This window comes from Eriocheir sinensis, chromosome 61 (genome assembly GCF_024679095.1).
Source record: "Eriocheir sinensis breed Jianghai 21 chromosome 61, ASM2467909v1, whole genome shotgun sequence".
In the NCBI taxonomy this organism is placed as follows: Eukaryota; Metazoa; Arthropoda; class Malacostraca; order Decapoda; family Varunidae; genus Eriocheir; species Eriocheir sinensis.
The window spans coordinates 7,076,360-7,093,009 of NC_066569.1; the positions used below are offsets into that span (position 1 = coordinate 7,076,360).

At 43.5% G+C, this 16,650-nt stretch overlaps 1 protein-coding gene across 2 annotated transcripts; it reads right to left on the reverse strand.

The window, feature by feature from the left end:
* Positions 1-6,355: 6,355 nt before the first annotated feature.
* LOC126986300 (uncharacterized) lies at positions 6,356-15,984 on the reverse strand. Of its 2 annotated transcripts, none has more exons than XM_050842278.1 (2): positions 15,834-15,984; positions 6,356-7,899 (listed from the first exon to the last, which is right to left on the reverse strand). In XM_050842278.1, the coding sequence occupies exon 2, from the start codon at positions 7,880-7,882 to the stop codon at positions 6,446-6,448; it is 1,437 nt and encodes a 478-aa protein (XP_050698235.1). In that variant the 5' UTR covers positions 7,883-7,899; positions 15,834-15,984; the 3' UTR covers positions 6,356-6,445. The 2 variants fall into 2 exon arrangements, with proteins under 2 accessions (XP_050698235.1, XP_050698236.1); XM_050842279.1 differs by lacking the exon at positions 15,834-15,984 and adding an exon at positions 14,137-15,279.
* Between the last annotated feature and the right edge of the window lie 666 nt (positions 15,985-16,650).

Genomic DNA, 16,650 nt, shown 5'->3' on the forward strand with positions numbered 1-16,650 from the left:
CTCTCTCTCTCTCTCTCTCTCAGCCAGGCCAACACACCATCTCTGAACCCTTGACTGACGTAGCGGCAAATATAGAAAACATGACGCAGCACCAGAGCCGGATATAGGGAGAGTTTGACCACAGGCTCCCTTCACGCCATCTTGCATCTTGTCACTCATGCTCACTGCCTCCTACTCAGCGCTTCTGCCTCTTCAGTTTAACATTTAAAGATAAAAGTGGTGATATTTGTAATTCCAGCAGCTTGTGTTGAGGCAGGAGTGCTTGGTAGGAGGCGGTGAGCATGAGGCGTAGAAGATGCAAGATGGCGAGTGGTGTAGATGGCCTTGCTGTTGTTCTCTCTCTCTCTCTCTCTCTCTCTCTCTCTCTCTCCTTATCTACCACTCTGACACACACACACATACACTCAGGAAAAAAAAGAAGTGTTGGCACCCCTGCTCGTCACATCCGGTCCGCACAGTTGGCTTCCCTGCTCCACTGACGTCACGCTGCGGGGTTGCCGACTGAAGTATTGATTCAGGGACAGCGAGGCGTGGGTTGGTGTTAACGTCCCTGCGTGACGGAGGTCTCAAAATTTAGTTGAGTAATAAGGGTTTTTTATTTATTTATTATTTTTTGTATATATATATATTTTTTTACTGTAAAGAATGCAGCTCAAGGGCAAAAATTAGATGATAAAAAAAAAAAAAACGCTGGATGGTGTTAGGTGACGCAATACTGAGATGGTGATTTGAGCTATTGTCCTCCTCCTATTACTAATGCTACCATTACCTCGTGTTCCGTTTTATATATCAGCTGCTGTGGTTCACGAAGAATTTAAATCTATCATGATACACCCAAACTGTGAGCCATTGCTGTGCTGTGAACCGTTGGCAGCCCTGCTCGCCACTCTCGCCACGGCTGCCAACACTCATTTACGTCACATTGCGGGGTTGCTTATGTGGTGATTGCGTCATCGCTCATGCTGCTGCTTGGTAAGTTGTTGTCCTTGAAAACTGTTGTACTTGCTTTTCTTATTTTTTTCTTCCTCCTTTTTCTCCGTCCAAATCATTATCTGTATTTTCCTCCTCTTTTTTTCCTTCCTCCTTTTTCTCCGTCCAAATCATTATCTGTATTTTCCTCCTCTTTTTTTCCTTCCTCCTTTTTCTCCGTCCAAATCATTATCTGTATTTTCCTCCTCTTTTTTTCCTTCCTCCTTTTTCTCCGTCCAAATCATTATCTGTATTTTCCTCCTCTTTTTTTCCTTCCTCCTTTTTCTCCGTCCAAATCATCATCTGTATTTTCCTCCTCTTTTTTTCCTTCCACCTTTTTCTCCGTCCAAATCATTATCTGTATCTTCCTCCTCTTTTTTTCCTTCCTCCTTTTTCTCCGTCCAAATCATTATCTGTATCTTCCTCCTCTTTTTTTCCTTCCTCCTTTTTCTCCGTCCAAATCATTATCTGTATCTTCTTCCTCTTCTTTTTTCCATATCGTTGTCTTCTCATTTGTCTCCTCCTCGTCGTCCTTCATTGATTATTCCAATTTTTATCGGCGTCACAGACACCGATCAACAGATTGTCCATCTTCTTAGTGATGTTATTGAAGAGACTTCAAGTTGTTTTCCTGGCGTTGAAGAGACTCTTCAAGTTGTTTTCCTGGCTTACCCATGCAATGTAGACATGACATTATACAATAACATTTGTTAGCCTGATGAACCCTACAATATGGCATTATAAAAAAAAGTCAGCTTTTTTTTCTCTTTTTTTTCTTTTTTTTTACGTCTTTGTCTGTGGGCGGCGCCGGTAGGCCTTCATAGTAGGGCTTGATGGTCGGCCACACCCATGGAGGTATCCTACCCCCATGACCACACCCCGTTGTGGCGCAGGCAAGTGTTTATAGTGGCGCCATCTTTACTTTTCAGCATTTTCCATTTTAGACCCTTAGTTGCATAATATACTAAATTGCTGGGCGTGTGTTGGAGGGTCATGTGACGCCGATCTAGCACAGTTTTTGTGCTATTAACACTTGTAATATCACGCTTTTATTGATATCTTGCAGCATCACCAATTATCTGACAGCTTCAATAATAGCAAGAATTATATCTACAAAGATGAATAGATGATAAAAAGGACAATAATCTAATTTCTTCACTTACCATCACCATCACCATTACCACGGAAGTACGTCATCATAATCATCATCTTACGTACCATATCCATCACTATCATTACTACAATACCACTCACCATCATCATCTTATCACAATCACCATTATCACCGCCCTGACCTTATGATACTCAGTCAGATTATCGTGTTTGTGCAGGTCAGCCGGTCCACATCCTTCCCCTCCTTCCCCTCTTCGTCCTCGTCCTCGTGATCAATACAGAAGGTCTCGTCTCCACGGCAGCCACTGATTCCAGGCATTATTTCAGGTTTTATAGATAAAGTTTAAATGCTAAAGCGTAAGCAGGTAATGTCACCGTGGTACTGCTGCTCCTGCTATCTTGTTTACACTACTACTACTACTACTACTATATAACTACTACAACTTCTACTTCTATTTCTACTTCTTCCAAAAAATATAACTCACTACTAATGATGATGCTACTTGTCTTTCTACTGCCAGTCATACTACTACTGCTACTACCACTCCTACAACTACTACTACTACTATTACGTCTACTACTACTACCAATTTTCAGAATGTTTATATTTACACATCCAGACTATTTTAGGTATGTTAAATTTCACAGGGATTTTCATCCTTCTTGCTGCTTCTTGTCAGATCTTAACGGTATTTATCAGTTTACTCTTAATTTTCTTCTTCAGTTTTTTTTTGTTTTTTTTTAAAGTTTTCAGCGAGTTCTCTCAATGTAAGCATTCATATGATTCAAAATAACTTTCACCTTTAAAGATTGACTATTCTTTATTGATGTTTTGAGTTTCATGATTTTAAAATAATCATCAGAAGAGGTGCAAATTCTCTCTCTCTCTCTCTCTCTCTCTCTCTCTCTCTCTCTCTCTCTCTCTCTCTCTCCACTTAAGGTTTCATAGTAGCCTTACGGTCACTTTTGTTGCAACCCAGTAAGAGGCGCTGGGCAGTAAGAGGCCCTTATTGCGAAAGATTCTCTCTCTCTCTCTCTCTCTCTCTCTCTCTCTCTCTCTCTCTCTCTCTCTCTTGCAACGCAGTAAGAGACGCTGAGCAGGGAAAGCCCTTATTGCGAGAGATCCTCTCTCTCTCTCTCTCTCTCTCTCTCTCTCTCTCTCTCTCTGTGTGTGTGTGTTCCTCTTTAACAGTTCGAGGTCTCTTCTTTAACCAACACAAGAGTTTTCTACCCTCCGCTCCATCAAAGGCCCGATGGTCATGCCAGTCGTATGGATTATGCACTCTATCTGTTAAGCAGGGGTGACAGTGATAGAACCCTCTGGGAAAAGAGAGAGAGAGAGAGAGAGAGAGAGAGAGAGAGAGAGAGAGAGAGAGATTTGCGTTTGTTGTGTTTACGTCTGATAATCGATATTCAGCGTAAAAAAAGAAAAAGAAAAAAAAGAGCTTCTGTAGACGTGAATTTCGTTGTACTAAAACACAAACTATCGGCCTAGCTTGTACAGGTGGCGTTGCTTTAACAGAGTTGATATGCCTTCGTTATGTGCGAGATGTGCTGAGGTAGACTAGAGTTCAGAAACACTGCGAATCTTTATTTCACAAATCTCTTGAGGCAAAGACAAGGAGGATGCATTTTTATCGGCGTCGCAGAGGCCGATCAACAGATTGTCCATCTTATTATTGTTGTTCTCTTCAAGTTGTTTTCCTGGCCTACCCATGCATTGTATACATGGCATTGTATAATACATATATATATATATATATATATATATATATATATATATATATATATATATATATATATATATATATATATATATATATATATATATATATATATATATATATATATATATATATATATATATATATATATATATATATATATATATATATATATATATATATATATATATATATATATATATATATATATATATATATATATATATATATATATATATATATATTACGTCTTGGCCCGTGGCGCCGGTAGGACTTCATAGCAGGGCCTGATGGTCGGCCCCAGCCCGTTGTGGCACAGGCGAGTGTTTATAGTGGCGCCATCTTCACTTTTCAGCATTTTCCATTTTAGACCCCTAGTTACATAATATAAATTGTTGGGGGTGTGTTGGAGGGTGATGCGACTTGTTTTGCTTCGGGACTTGCTACAGCATTAATACTCTTCATACTTCATCACGCACTGAACAAGTAATTACCTTGCATCACCTTGTTTTGTATCACTCCCGCCTTCTCGATTCTCTCACCGATGTAACTGGATGTGATATTTTCATGAGTCAGGATGTGTAGGTGCAACTGGGTGTGATATTTTCATGAGTTAGGACGTGTAGGTGCATGCTTCTTGTTATAAAGTTAGTTCTTGTGTATTTCTTGCCGGGGAGAAAATGCGGACGCCAGAGCTCTAAATTTTCTCCACACACACACACAGACACTGATGATGACACCACTTACGCGGAAATGCCCCGCCCGTTTTATGTATCAGTTGGTTATCGTTAGTCAGAAAAGTAGGCTGACTCATGGTGCAACACAGGCTTCCCCACGTTATTTCCAACACATAGGTTTGGCATTTCCACACACACACACAAAAAAAAAAACCCTATTGCGTGTGAATTTGTGTTAGAGTAGATGGATGCAAGTCTCTGGTAGTTTGTATGTTGCTTCAAAACCGATATAAAGTCAATACTATCCTCAGTAGTTAAAGGTTCCCATATGGACTGAAGTTCTAACAGAAGAGGTAAAATTGTTTCACTGAAGCACCACATCGTTCACTCTGCAGCAGGCGTTCTTCGTAAGGGGTCCTTGACTTGACTACATTGGTATTGTTTGCTTGGTGTCTGGTAACTTGAGTTGCCGAGAGGCAGCGTTGTTGTGAAGCTACTGGTGGGTGGGGCTGGCGTGGCTGTGGTAGTAATAGTAGTAGGCGTGATTGTACAAGGATGGGCGGGGTGATTCTTAAGGCAGTGGTCTAAGATGGGATGGTAATGTCCAATACTTGTTCAGTACCAGGAATAACAGGAATCACACAACTCAAGCCTATATATGCTACAGAACATTTGACCTCTGACTTTGTCATTATATTTGAATGCGGCAAAAGGGATATTTTTTTTGCCTCAAAAATTATTTTTTTCCACCTGACAAATCGACACAGTTTTCCATTTATCTGTACCTTGGATAACGCACAGCTGTTCCATTCTGCTATAATAAAATATTCTCGGTGTCTTTGACTCGAAATCTCATTTGGAAAGTTCCTTTATCACCACTGATAAATTATCTCCTTTGAGGTAGTCTTGTAAAATCTGTAGCAATTCTCTTCTGGTGCGAATAATACACAAGGGCTTTGCAGTTCATGCATTGGGGAGGGGTGGGGGAATGCTCATTCACACAGTCGTTTTGGACGGAGTAGGATCAAAGGCTCTCCGCCTCATTAACGCCCGTCCTCATACTGACTTTTCTACCCTTTATTTCCGCAGCAAAGTTACTTAAATTTCTATAGTTTATTTACATTTTCATAGTGACTGCTTTTCTGAACGTGCTAACTGCATGCCTCCGTCCCTCCCGCGGCTTTCTTGTACAATGTTTTACTCTAGCTCACACCTCTAGCCGTCCGAAATCCAAATGCAAGAGATAACCATAATTTCCTTTTCCTTCATTCTTTTCGCTGGTAAACTGTGGAACAATCTTCGTTTGTCGACATTTCCTTCTTCCTCGACTAGAATGCTTTCAAGGAGATTACAAAGACACCTCTCTAACATTTGAGCATGTGTTTATGGGACAACTCCCGTCCTCTATTGTTGCAGTGGCTTGCGGTCTTTCTTTTGTGATTAAAGAATCTCCCCGGACTTGGTAGCATATCCCATTTAGCTCTGATTGGGCTACAAGAGGGCGTTACCCTTCACCAAGAAGCTGCCACGAGCCGGGATGGAACTCACACCCTCTCGGTAGCACAGAACTACCCGGCCCATGATGTGCACCGTGATTGTTGTCAGGTTTATAAGTCCTGGTGCTCCTCTAGTGGTGCTTGTTGGTCTAGCACGATCCTGGCGTCATGAGTTAGTAAGTTGTCTTGATATGGACCCATGATGATGGTAATATCTCAACTTTAAGCGTCGCATGCACCCGACTGCTTGAGAAGTTTTGCTCATTGTCGAAGTGCCTGTGAGGATGTACTTAGACAAACTACTGCTGTCCGGCCCTGCAATTTCCACACATGCCAGAACAACAGTATTGGGGCTTCCAGGGAATGAAAACATCGGTTACAAAACAGTATAAAAAAGTTTATTATGGTAACAGCGAGTACATCATTGCCATGGAGACAATCACATGGCCCATGAATCACCGGAGACTCAACGAGCAAAAAAATGCTTCGGGTTAACATTAGTTTTCGTTTTAGACTTCCCAGATTCCTTGTGCACCCCCCCTGCATTCCCATTGATGTCCTCCGTAACAATCTTGATTCCATCAGGCAGGTCTGGCACCATGTAGATGATGAGACTACACTCAGGGCAGCGCACTGTGAAGAGGAAGGTTCGAATGTTGACCGTGCACATGCTAGGACAAAGAGGCTCATAGCACATTGGGCATTCTTCCACCGCCTCGCGCACCATCAGGTAATAGCCGTCCTCAGGAAGCTCCACCTCCTCCATCACTAGGTTCTCTTCTTCCTGACTTTGATGAATAGGGGATGGTGTTCTCTTTTTAGGTTCAGACAATCTGTTGGTTTTCTTGTGGTTGGAAGTTTTGCGTCGCTTCTTGGGTTTCCTTGAATAATTTAGTTTCTCCTCAAAACCTTGCTCAAGTAACACCCTGTTGTTCTCCTCCAGCTCCACGTACTCCACTTCTTGCTCCAGATGCTCCAAATCATAGCTTTGTGTCAGTAAGAGGCCATCGTCAGAGTCCTCACTCTCCCTGGAGTCTCGCCGCGCTGGACTGGGGTTTCTGGATCTCCCCAACGTCGCTGTAATGTCACTGTTCAACCTTTCACTTTCTTCTTGAGAAGCTTTACTGTCGTGTACGTCTTCCATGGTACTGGCCACAGGGAGGGGACCCTGCTGATAAGGAACTTCCTCTGAGGGTTCTGAATCCGATTTTGTATATACCCTGAGCAGATGCTTCTTGCATGTCCTAAGAGCGCTGCTCCAGGGCTCTCTAAGTTGGAGACCCACTAGTTTGGTCAAGTAGTTCTGCAATACGCGTAGGTTGTGGGGCAGCGTCGAGGATCCGACCATATCATGGTCATCGCTGCCACACAAGCGCGGTAACAGATATTCGTAAGGATCTTCGCAATATGTGAATTTATGTTGACATTTGTTATCCCCCACTTCTGCTTCCGCACTGATCCACTCGAGGTCACGGCAATTCTGGCAGATGGTGAAACAAAGTTCGCATCGTATTGCCCCAAAGAAGAGATGGTTGTGGAAGTGCTGCTCCTTGACAGTGGACAGACACACGTGACACCGCAACACCTTGACAACTCGGCCCAAGCTCAGTCTGGACTTGGAAGGTGACGCCTCTGTAGCTTTCTCTTCAGAGGACTGTAGCTCAGGCTGGACTGGCTTCGGAGGAGTCAGCCAGACTCCATTGTGCTGCCGGAGGATGAGTGGCTTGGTGGCCATGAGGCCGCGGTAAGCCGCCGCCCTGTTCTCGTTGTTGGTGTCTGCGAAGCTAGCACGCCAGTCTGCCTTGGGCTGGAGGGAATGGGGGCGCGGCATGTAGAGGCAGGATCTGGGGCTGCCGGAGGGAGACCCCAGCGGTGAGCTTTGACACAGCGTTGAAGTGGCCATTGCTGCTCCCGATGGACCTGGAATAGAGAGAACCAAGAAGTGAGCTCCTGCGCCTCCACGCTTCCATTTTGTTGTTGTTATTGTTGTTATACATGCACACACCCGCTCATTTACCATTACAAACAAACCTCTCCCCCTTTCCTGTCTCTCTCTCTCTCTCTCTCTCATACATTGTATATATATATATATATATATATCTATATAAATATATATATATATATATCTATCTATATATATATATATACTGTTGTCGCACCCATTAGGTGTTAATGTGGGATAAATGTGTGGTGCCCCGCGGGCCGCGACACCACTCGCTCCGGTAGCTGCAGTGTCATCATCCTCACCAGCAATATTTTCCGATGACAACAGCGGTATCGACCGCTAAAGCACAACACGGACTCCAACACATGACTGTCCCTAAACGCACTGTTCATTTACCAACCTATACACAATTGCCCATTAACGCACCCGCTTATCTCTAAGCCAAAACACAATCAACCGCGGCCAAAACACAATCAACCGCGGAACAAAATGTTATGAAAACAAAGCTGCGTCACCGCGTGACAGCTACACTAAGGATTAAAATCGAGTGTAAGCCAACCTTATTAAACATGTCGGTTAGGTAGATTATTGTATGAGCTTGGTGTGAGTTTGATGTAAGACTCACACGCCTGACGTGTTACCCTCGTGATGTCTGTATGTATGTCCCCCCCCCCCCCCCTCTCTCTCTCTCTCTCTCTCTCTCTCTCTCTCTGCCCTGGTATACTTGTGTGTGTGTGTCTGTCTGTGTCTGTGCGTGTTGGTATACCTGTGTGTATGTGTATCTCTCTCTCTCTGCCCTGGTATACTTGTGTGTGTGTGTGTGTGTGTGTGTGTGTGTGTGTGTGTGTGTGTGGCGGAGAGGGTGGGCGGGTCTCCTACCTCACTTTAGGCCGATTAGTGAGTAACTGTCCACATTTGCACTAGGGTGTGACTTAATTAGCTAGGAGTGGTTATCTGTCCAGGTGGGTGGATGCTGACCTTGGCTAAAGATCATCCCTCAGGTGGATGGGGCAAGTGTGGTGGGCCCTTGCTACATATGTGTGTGTGTGTGTGTGTTATATCCTGCACAATAAATCAATAAAATATACGGGATTTACTGGAAAAGTACCAAGAACTCCAGTAATAAAGGTTCTATTAATCTCTGGCTAAGATGCTAAATGCATAATATATGAAACAACAAAGTAGTACCTCACATATGCAAAATATTGCTAATGATTCCTCTTCCTTTTATCTTTTATTATTACACACACACACACACACACACACACACACACACACAGAGAGAGAGAGAGAGAGAGAGAGAGAGAGAGAGAGAGAGAGAGAGAGAGAGAGAGAGAGAATAGGCGCACCCAACATCACCAAATGTAGGGTACAAACTTGGCGGAGGGACTGTATTTTGGGGGCCATTGAAGGTAACGGGCTAAAGAGTAGCCTGTCCGGATATTTTGTTTTTATTTATTAATGATCCACGAGACATCCTAGAGTTAAATCAAAGTATGTGCTTATCTTTGTATTCATTCATACACACACTGGTAATATTTCTGTCGGGTCTGATTTACTTATTAGAGTGAAATTCTATTGTAATAAGCAGTCACAAATTCGTGTCAGTAGTAAAAATGAAACTAGTAATTTAAGTTTTGCCACCAATAGATAAATATGAAAGATCACGAAGTCACAATACTAAGTGACATCTCAAGTCAGGTCAGTAGCTTGGAGGGTGAGTACAATAGTCTGGACAGGGAGATTAAATTAGGACAGAAACAGTTTATGCCTCACAGGGAAGTCAGGTCAACAGGTAATTACCCGCGATGGATGACAGACAGGCTAAAAACTGAAATAGGAAGGAAAAGAGGACTATATGTTAGAATTAAAAGGGGGGAAACTCACCAAAGGGATAGTTACAACGATTTAGCTAGAGCAGTAAAGAGAAATACACGTATGGAAAAACGTAATTATGAGATTAGAATTGCCAGGGAAGCAAAGACCAATCCAAAGGGCTTCTTTCAGCTTTATAAGACCAAGGTTAGGGATAAGATAGGGCCGCTTAAGTCAGGAGAATCACTGATTGATAGTGATGAGGTAATGAGCGAGGCGTTAAACAGATATTTCTTAACTGTATTTACCAAAGAAAGATTAGATGATATACCTCAGGGAGAACAGATCTACAGGGGAGAAGAGGTAGAAGAATTAACCGACATCAACATAAGTAGGGAGCTCGTGATTAGACAGATAGATAAAGTCACTAAGGCGCCAGGGCCAGATGAACTTTTCCCCAGGGTAATAAAGGAATGTGAAACTGAAATAAGTGGGCAGTTAACAGAACTATTTAGGAAGTCACTAGACACAGGGGTGGTGCCTGTTTCATGGAGGCAGGCACACGTTATTCCAATATTTAAGAAGGGAGACAAATCTTCTATGGAGAACTATAGGCCGATTAGTTTGACGTCAGGTATAGGTAAAATGATTGAGTCAATAATAGCTGATAGTATTAGGGACCATATAGACAGACATAATTTAATTCACGACTCACAGCATGGGTTTACTGAAGGAAAGCCGTGCCTCACTAATCTTATATCCTTTTACAATAGAGTATACGAGGCAGCTGACAATGATGAGAGCTATGATGTGGTTTATCTTGATTTTAGTAAGGCCTTCGATAAGGTACCTCACCAGAGACTTAAATAAAGTCAGGGCTCATGGGATAAGAGGGAAGGTATTTGATTGGATTAAGGCGTGGATTAGCGACAGGAAACAGAGGGTTACCATTAACGGTAAAAAATCCGAATGGGGTAATGTTACCAGTGGGGTTCCTCAAGGTTCAGTTTTAGGCCCGCTTTTATTCATTATCTACATCAATGACATAGACAATGGGATAACTAGTGACATAGGTAAATTTGCAGATTACACCAAAATAGGACGCACTATTAGGACAGGGGAGGATGCTAGAGCACTGCAGGAGGATCTCAACAAACTGTCAGCCTGGTCAGAGAAATGGCAGATGAATTTCAACATCACCAAGTGTAGCGTACTTAGTGTAGGAACACGCAACCCATTACACGGGTATAGTTTAGACTCCACAGCGATAGGCAGGTCTGAGTGTGAAAGGGATTTGGGAGTGTAAGTGAACTCTGACCTAAAACTAAGGAAGCAATGTAATAGTGCGAGGAATAGGGCTAACACTAACAGGGTATTAGTCTTTATTAAGAGGACTGTAACCAACAGGAGTGCAGAGGTCATCCTCAGACTCTATTTACCGTTAGTTAGGCCACACTTAGATTATGCCGTCCAGTTTTGGCGCCCACACTACAGAATGGACATCAACTTGCTAGAATCAGTTCAGAGGATTCAGGGGCTGAGGAACCTCCCATATCAAAATAGGCTGAAACATCTAAACTTACATTCACTAGAGAGACGAAGAGTGCGGGGAGATCTGATAGAAGTATTCAAATGGGTCAAGGGTTACAACAAAGGCGATATAAGTAAAGTACTGAGAATTAGCCAGCAGGATAGAACTCGCAGTAATGGATTTAAATTAGACAAGTATAGATTTAGGAGAGATACAGGCAAGCATTGGTTTAGTAATAGGGTGGTGGGGGAATGGAATAGACTCAGCAATCACATAGTGCAGGGACGATAGCTTGTTTTAAGAGTAGACTGGATAGCTACATGGACGAGGACGACAGGTGGCAGTGAGGTGTGGGTGCAGTAAGGTGACGGGGTACTGGATGCGTGCCTAATACCGCCGGTATAACGAGGATCAAGCCTCTACCTGTAACCCCTGTAACTACACCTCACCCATCGTGAGTAGTGGGGGGGGGGGGAGGATTCTGGAGCTGTCCTGTGTAGGCCGCCCGGCCTCTTGCGGTTTCCCTATGTTCTTACATCACCTGCTTTGCACAGTAAAAATTTGCTATTTCAGGTATCTGACACCCTCAAAATGACGGGCCTGCTGCCTCGGGCCAAGGGGCTACAGCCTAAATGTTGCCAGATTGTCGTACTCAGCCGATTATATTTCCCGACTTCATACCCCAAATTGTCTTTTGAGTTCCAATAACGAAACTAATTTTTAGTTATCGTTAAAGAGTTAGATCCTGATGTTTCTTGGCAGTAGTTAGGCGTCAGAAACCGGTAAATACTGTGCTCTGAGTACGACAATCTGGCAACGGTGGCTATACGTATTTTCATATTATTGTTCGGTTGTTTATTCAATGTTGTGTTCAAGAACAAGAATACTCATAATTTTAGTTAGTTTTTGGTTATAGGGATTCTTTACGGAATACAATTTTAACGTTACCTCCTCTACCTTAGGAAACGTCCTGAATCCTGGATCGGCTATGGTGATGTTAGGTGCGCCATTTTACCGGAGCAAGCGGGAGAGGGACTAATGGGGATGCCAGCTTGCTCAGGTTCCTTTATACCCGTGGAGAGAGAGAGAGAGAGAGAGAGAGAGAGAGAGAGAGAGAGAGAGAGAGAGAGAGAGATGAGGCCCCTCACACAGACCGCCTGACGTCACCTAAGCTGCGCCTTAGTTGACCACCCCTTTATTTAGAACTTGTATGGGCCTATGGAGTCTGGCAGACTCCATAGTCAATTTGTAGGTTGTTGTGTAGTTGTGCAAATACCCTCTAGAAGTGTGAGTCGCCAGGGCTCTTTCTTTGTCAAAAATGGTTTTATTCTCCTCCAGGACTTGTCTTGTGAGGTGGGTGTTGTGATGGGTGGTGTAGTGGTTCATGTTGACCCCATTTCAAAGGTGACAGGCGAGAGTAATTTAAGTGTGGCACCCATGGGCCTCGGGCCATTAAGAGAGCCGCGATAATTCGTGCGGCAAGTTTCCGTGGCGAGTGCATAATCAACGTTGCCAAATCAAATGAGATTTATACAAAATCACAATTTTTATCCTCAAAAAAAAAAAAAAAAAAAAAAAAAAAAAAGAAAAACATTTATAAAACCTGTATAACTTTTTCACAATCAAATATATAGTATTTAAATTGGTGACTCGAATGCCACACTGACCCAGTGTCCCGGGGCAATGGGTTCTTACCTACCACAGGCTAAAGGGCTAATGCAACGAAGATAGAGCACCGAGGCCACGCGCAGCTATAACGTATGCCTCTAAGTGTAAAGTATCCGCGGGCCCAACCTAAACGGACTTCATAACTGAGTGAGTCTGACACGCAATGGTGACGCCCTTCCAGCACGTACTCCCCCGCCATATGACCCTGCAGTTGCGGCGCCAAGAACAGAATGCCCCCACCATCATCACTTACTCCCTAATGCAGCGGCTAAGTTTTCCAAGACCATCACAACTGAGGCCAAAATAAACTTCACTAAGTTCTAGCTCCAGACTCCCATCCCCACACCAGCAACACCCCTGCCGTGATAGCGGAGGGTGGAGAAAGGCGCGGCAGGCCCAAGGGAAAAGCTGACGTCAGGGCGGAGACAAGGCGCCCACCGAGCACACCGCTCCCCGTGACATTGATCCCGCCCTCATGCCTTGCGCCGCGCCCCGACCAGCCCCGCCACGCTCCGGGCTGGTCTTCGCTCCCTAGCCATGGCAGAAAGACCACTTGGCCAGAATATCAAGGCTTGAAGAATAATTTGGGCGTCTCTCTCTCTCTCTCTCTCTCTCTCCGAAAATCTTTGTGTGTGGCCATATATATATATATATATATATATATATATATATATATATATATATATATATATATATATATATATATATATATATATATATATATATATATATATATATATATATATATATATATATATATATATATATATATATATATATATATATATATATATATATATATATATATATAATATAATTTAGTCATGTTTCGGATGTCCGCATCCGCAGGACATCCGCATCCGCAGGACATCCGCATCCGCAGTTCTGATAAAGGAAACATCTGTATCCGCATCCACATATGTGATGAAATAAATATCCGCATCCGCACCACACAATCAGTATGTGCCGAATATATTTTATACATTAGAGTCACAGACTCAGAGTGCAAATCGACTGCAGAGTACAGAGCTTGCAATGTTGAAGAAAATGAATTAAGGAACCATTCACCACCTATCTGCTGTAGGATGAGGTGCATCCCCAACAAGGCGGGACTGTAAACTCCTGTCCAGATTATAGCCTCAGCCACTCGATGCTCACAGAAGTCCTTGACATTTTGGAGTCCACGTGTCTGCCTTACCCTTGGTGCAGAGAGAGAAGCTGGGGGGGGGTTGGCAGTTATAGCGTTTCCCGCCAAGTCACGCCACGCCCAGGCTGGCTACAGGGAGTCAGGGACAGTTGCGGGCCAACTTGCGGGCAGGAAGAAGAGGTGATCCTGACAAGGCGTGAGCGCGGGAATAATTATTACTGACGCGCTCCGCTCATCTCACACACACACACACACACACACACGAGCAAATAACTGGCGCTTCAAAAACGTCCCACGAGTCACCCACACTGACTCACTACTACCTTGACTCCATGTGGATAGCGTCGCCACCTTGAGTCTCAACACTGATAACTGATTCACGCTCTCCACCCATGACTCCTCACACCCGTGTCGCGAGTCACCCACACTGACTCACCACGATCTTGATTTCCCTAAAAAGTCACCACAGGAGTCACTTCTCAGATAACTAACTCCACCCATGACTCACCACGCGTCATCCACACTGACTCACCACGGCCGTGACCCAATGTTGCATTATCACACGTCAATATCTGATAACTGACTCACGCTTTCACCCACGAGTCATCCACTGACTTATCACGGTCGTGACTCAAATGATTGCGTCACAACGTCACATCTGATAATTGATTCGCGCTTACCCGTTTTGACTCCTCAAATTCGTCCGAGTCACCCACTCACTCACCACTCGTGACTCACCCTGACCCCAATCAGACGTCCCCCGAACTGCATGACTCGGTAGTTTAGCGTCAATACACTAGTTACTGTATTTTAAGATAACGACTCAGCCCATGGCTCACCACTGTCATAACTCACATGAGTCGCCACTCGTCACTAGCAGTGCTGTGCTGTGCAACTCAATGACTTCTTCCAGAGTTCACATGGCATGTCTTCCACTTGTCTTCTTATAGCTAAGCACTGTCCTACAAGTTGACTTAAGGCTTGACGCATGTAGCACTCCCACGCTTACTCCTTGCCGCAAGGTTGATTCATCTGATGACACTCGAGGATGTATTGGCCCCAAACACTTCAAGAGGAAGGCTGCCAATGAATGAGGTTATATCGAACGGCTTGTGTTTTCGACAAAGTACTTCCTCGGGGTTGTGATCAACACAGCAACCAGTTACAACAGGTTAATTTCCGCCATGAAGGGCATTGTTAAGTATCAAGTCATCCACGGCCATCTTGCTGCAGTAGTTTGAGTACATCCCCAAGAGGCGATATATTTAAATGGTGTACTACTGAAGTTTTCTGATGTGCATATATGTATGTATGTATGTATGTATGTATGTATGTATATATATATATATATATATATATATATATATATATATATATATATATATATATATATATATATATATATATATATATATATATATATATATATATATATATATATATATATATATATATATATATATATATATATATATATATATATATATATATATATATATATATATATATATATATATATATATATATATATATATATATATATATATATATATATATATGTACGTGTGTGTGTAACAAGATATATCTGAGCTTTGTCTTTGCTGCGCGCGTCGCTGCGCGGCAGACATGCGCAGTAACTACTCACAGGCGTGGCTGAGCCTTATTGGCTGCCCGGCTCCCAATCGTCCAACCGGCACAGAATTTCATATATTCTTTTCTTGCTTAACTCCTTGGTGAAGAAAACTTACCTCCTCTTCAATTTCAGTTCTGAGCTTGCCCTTGGATAACCGTCCTCGTGCCTTGCCTCCCGGAGACAAAGAGATTCAAATCGGGGCGAACGGGACGCAACTTCATCCCACGACTATCTGTCGGTTACTAACCGCGCGCGGAGGAGGGGAGCTTTATATAGCCGGTCGCTGCCGCCCGCCGCTTCCTTCTCGACACCGCCTCTCAGCCAATGGCAGCTGCGGGACGGCGACGTCGCATTGGCTGGCGCCCGGCCTTGGCCACCATCCCCCCCCGACACCCGCCCTGCCTTTGTTCCACCACAGCGCATGTTCACCACCACCGGGTGTCTTCCGCTCATCCAGATATGGCTGTCCTGAGGCCCACCCTCGTCTTAACCCACGGGTCAGGGGGCAGCCAGGAGTACTCGTCTCGAAATGTTAAGTGCCTGAAGCTTCGTCTCAAAATGTTTAGTGCGCGAAGCTTTGCTGTTTCAAAATGTTTAGTGCGCGAAGCTTTGTTGTCTCAAAATGTTTAGTGCGCGAAGTTTTGTTGTCTCAAAATGTTTAGTGCGCGAAGTTTTGTTGTCTCAAGATGTTTAGTGCGCGAAGTTTTGTTGTCTCAAAATGTTTAGTGCGCAAAGCCTTGTTGTCTCAAAATGTTTAGTGCGCGAAGCTTTGTTGTCTCAAAATGTTTAGTGCGCCAAGCCTTGTTGTCTCAAAATGTGTAGTGCGCGAAACTTTGTTGTCTCAAAATGTTTAGTGCGCGAAGCCTTGTTGTCTCAAAATGTTTAGTGAGCGATGCTCTGTTGTCTCAAAATGTTTAGTTCGCGAAGCCTTG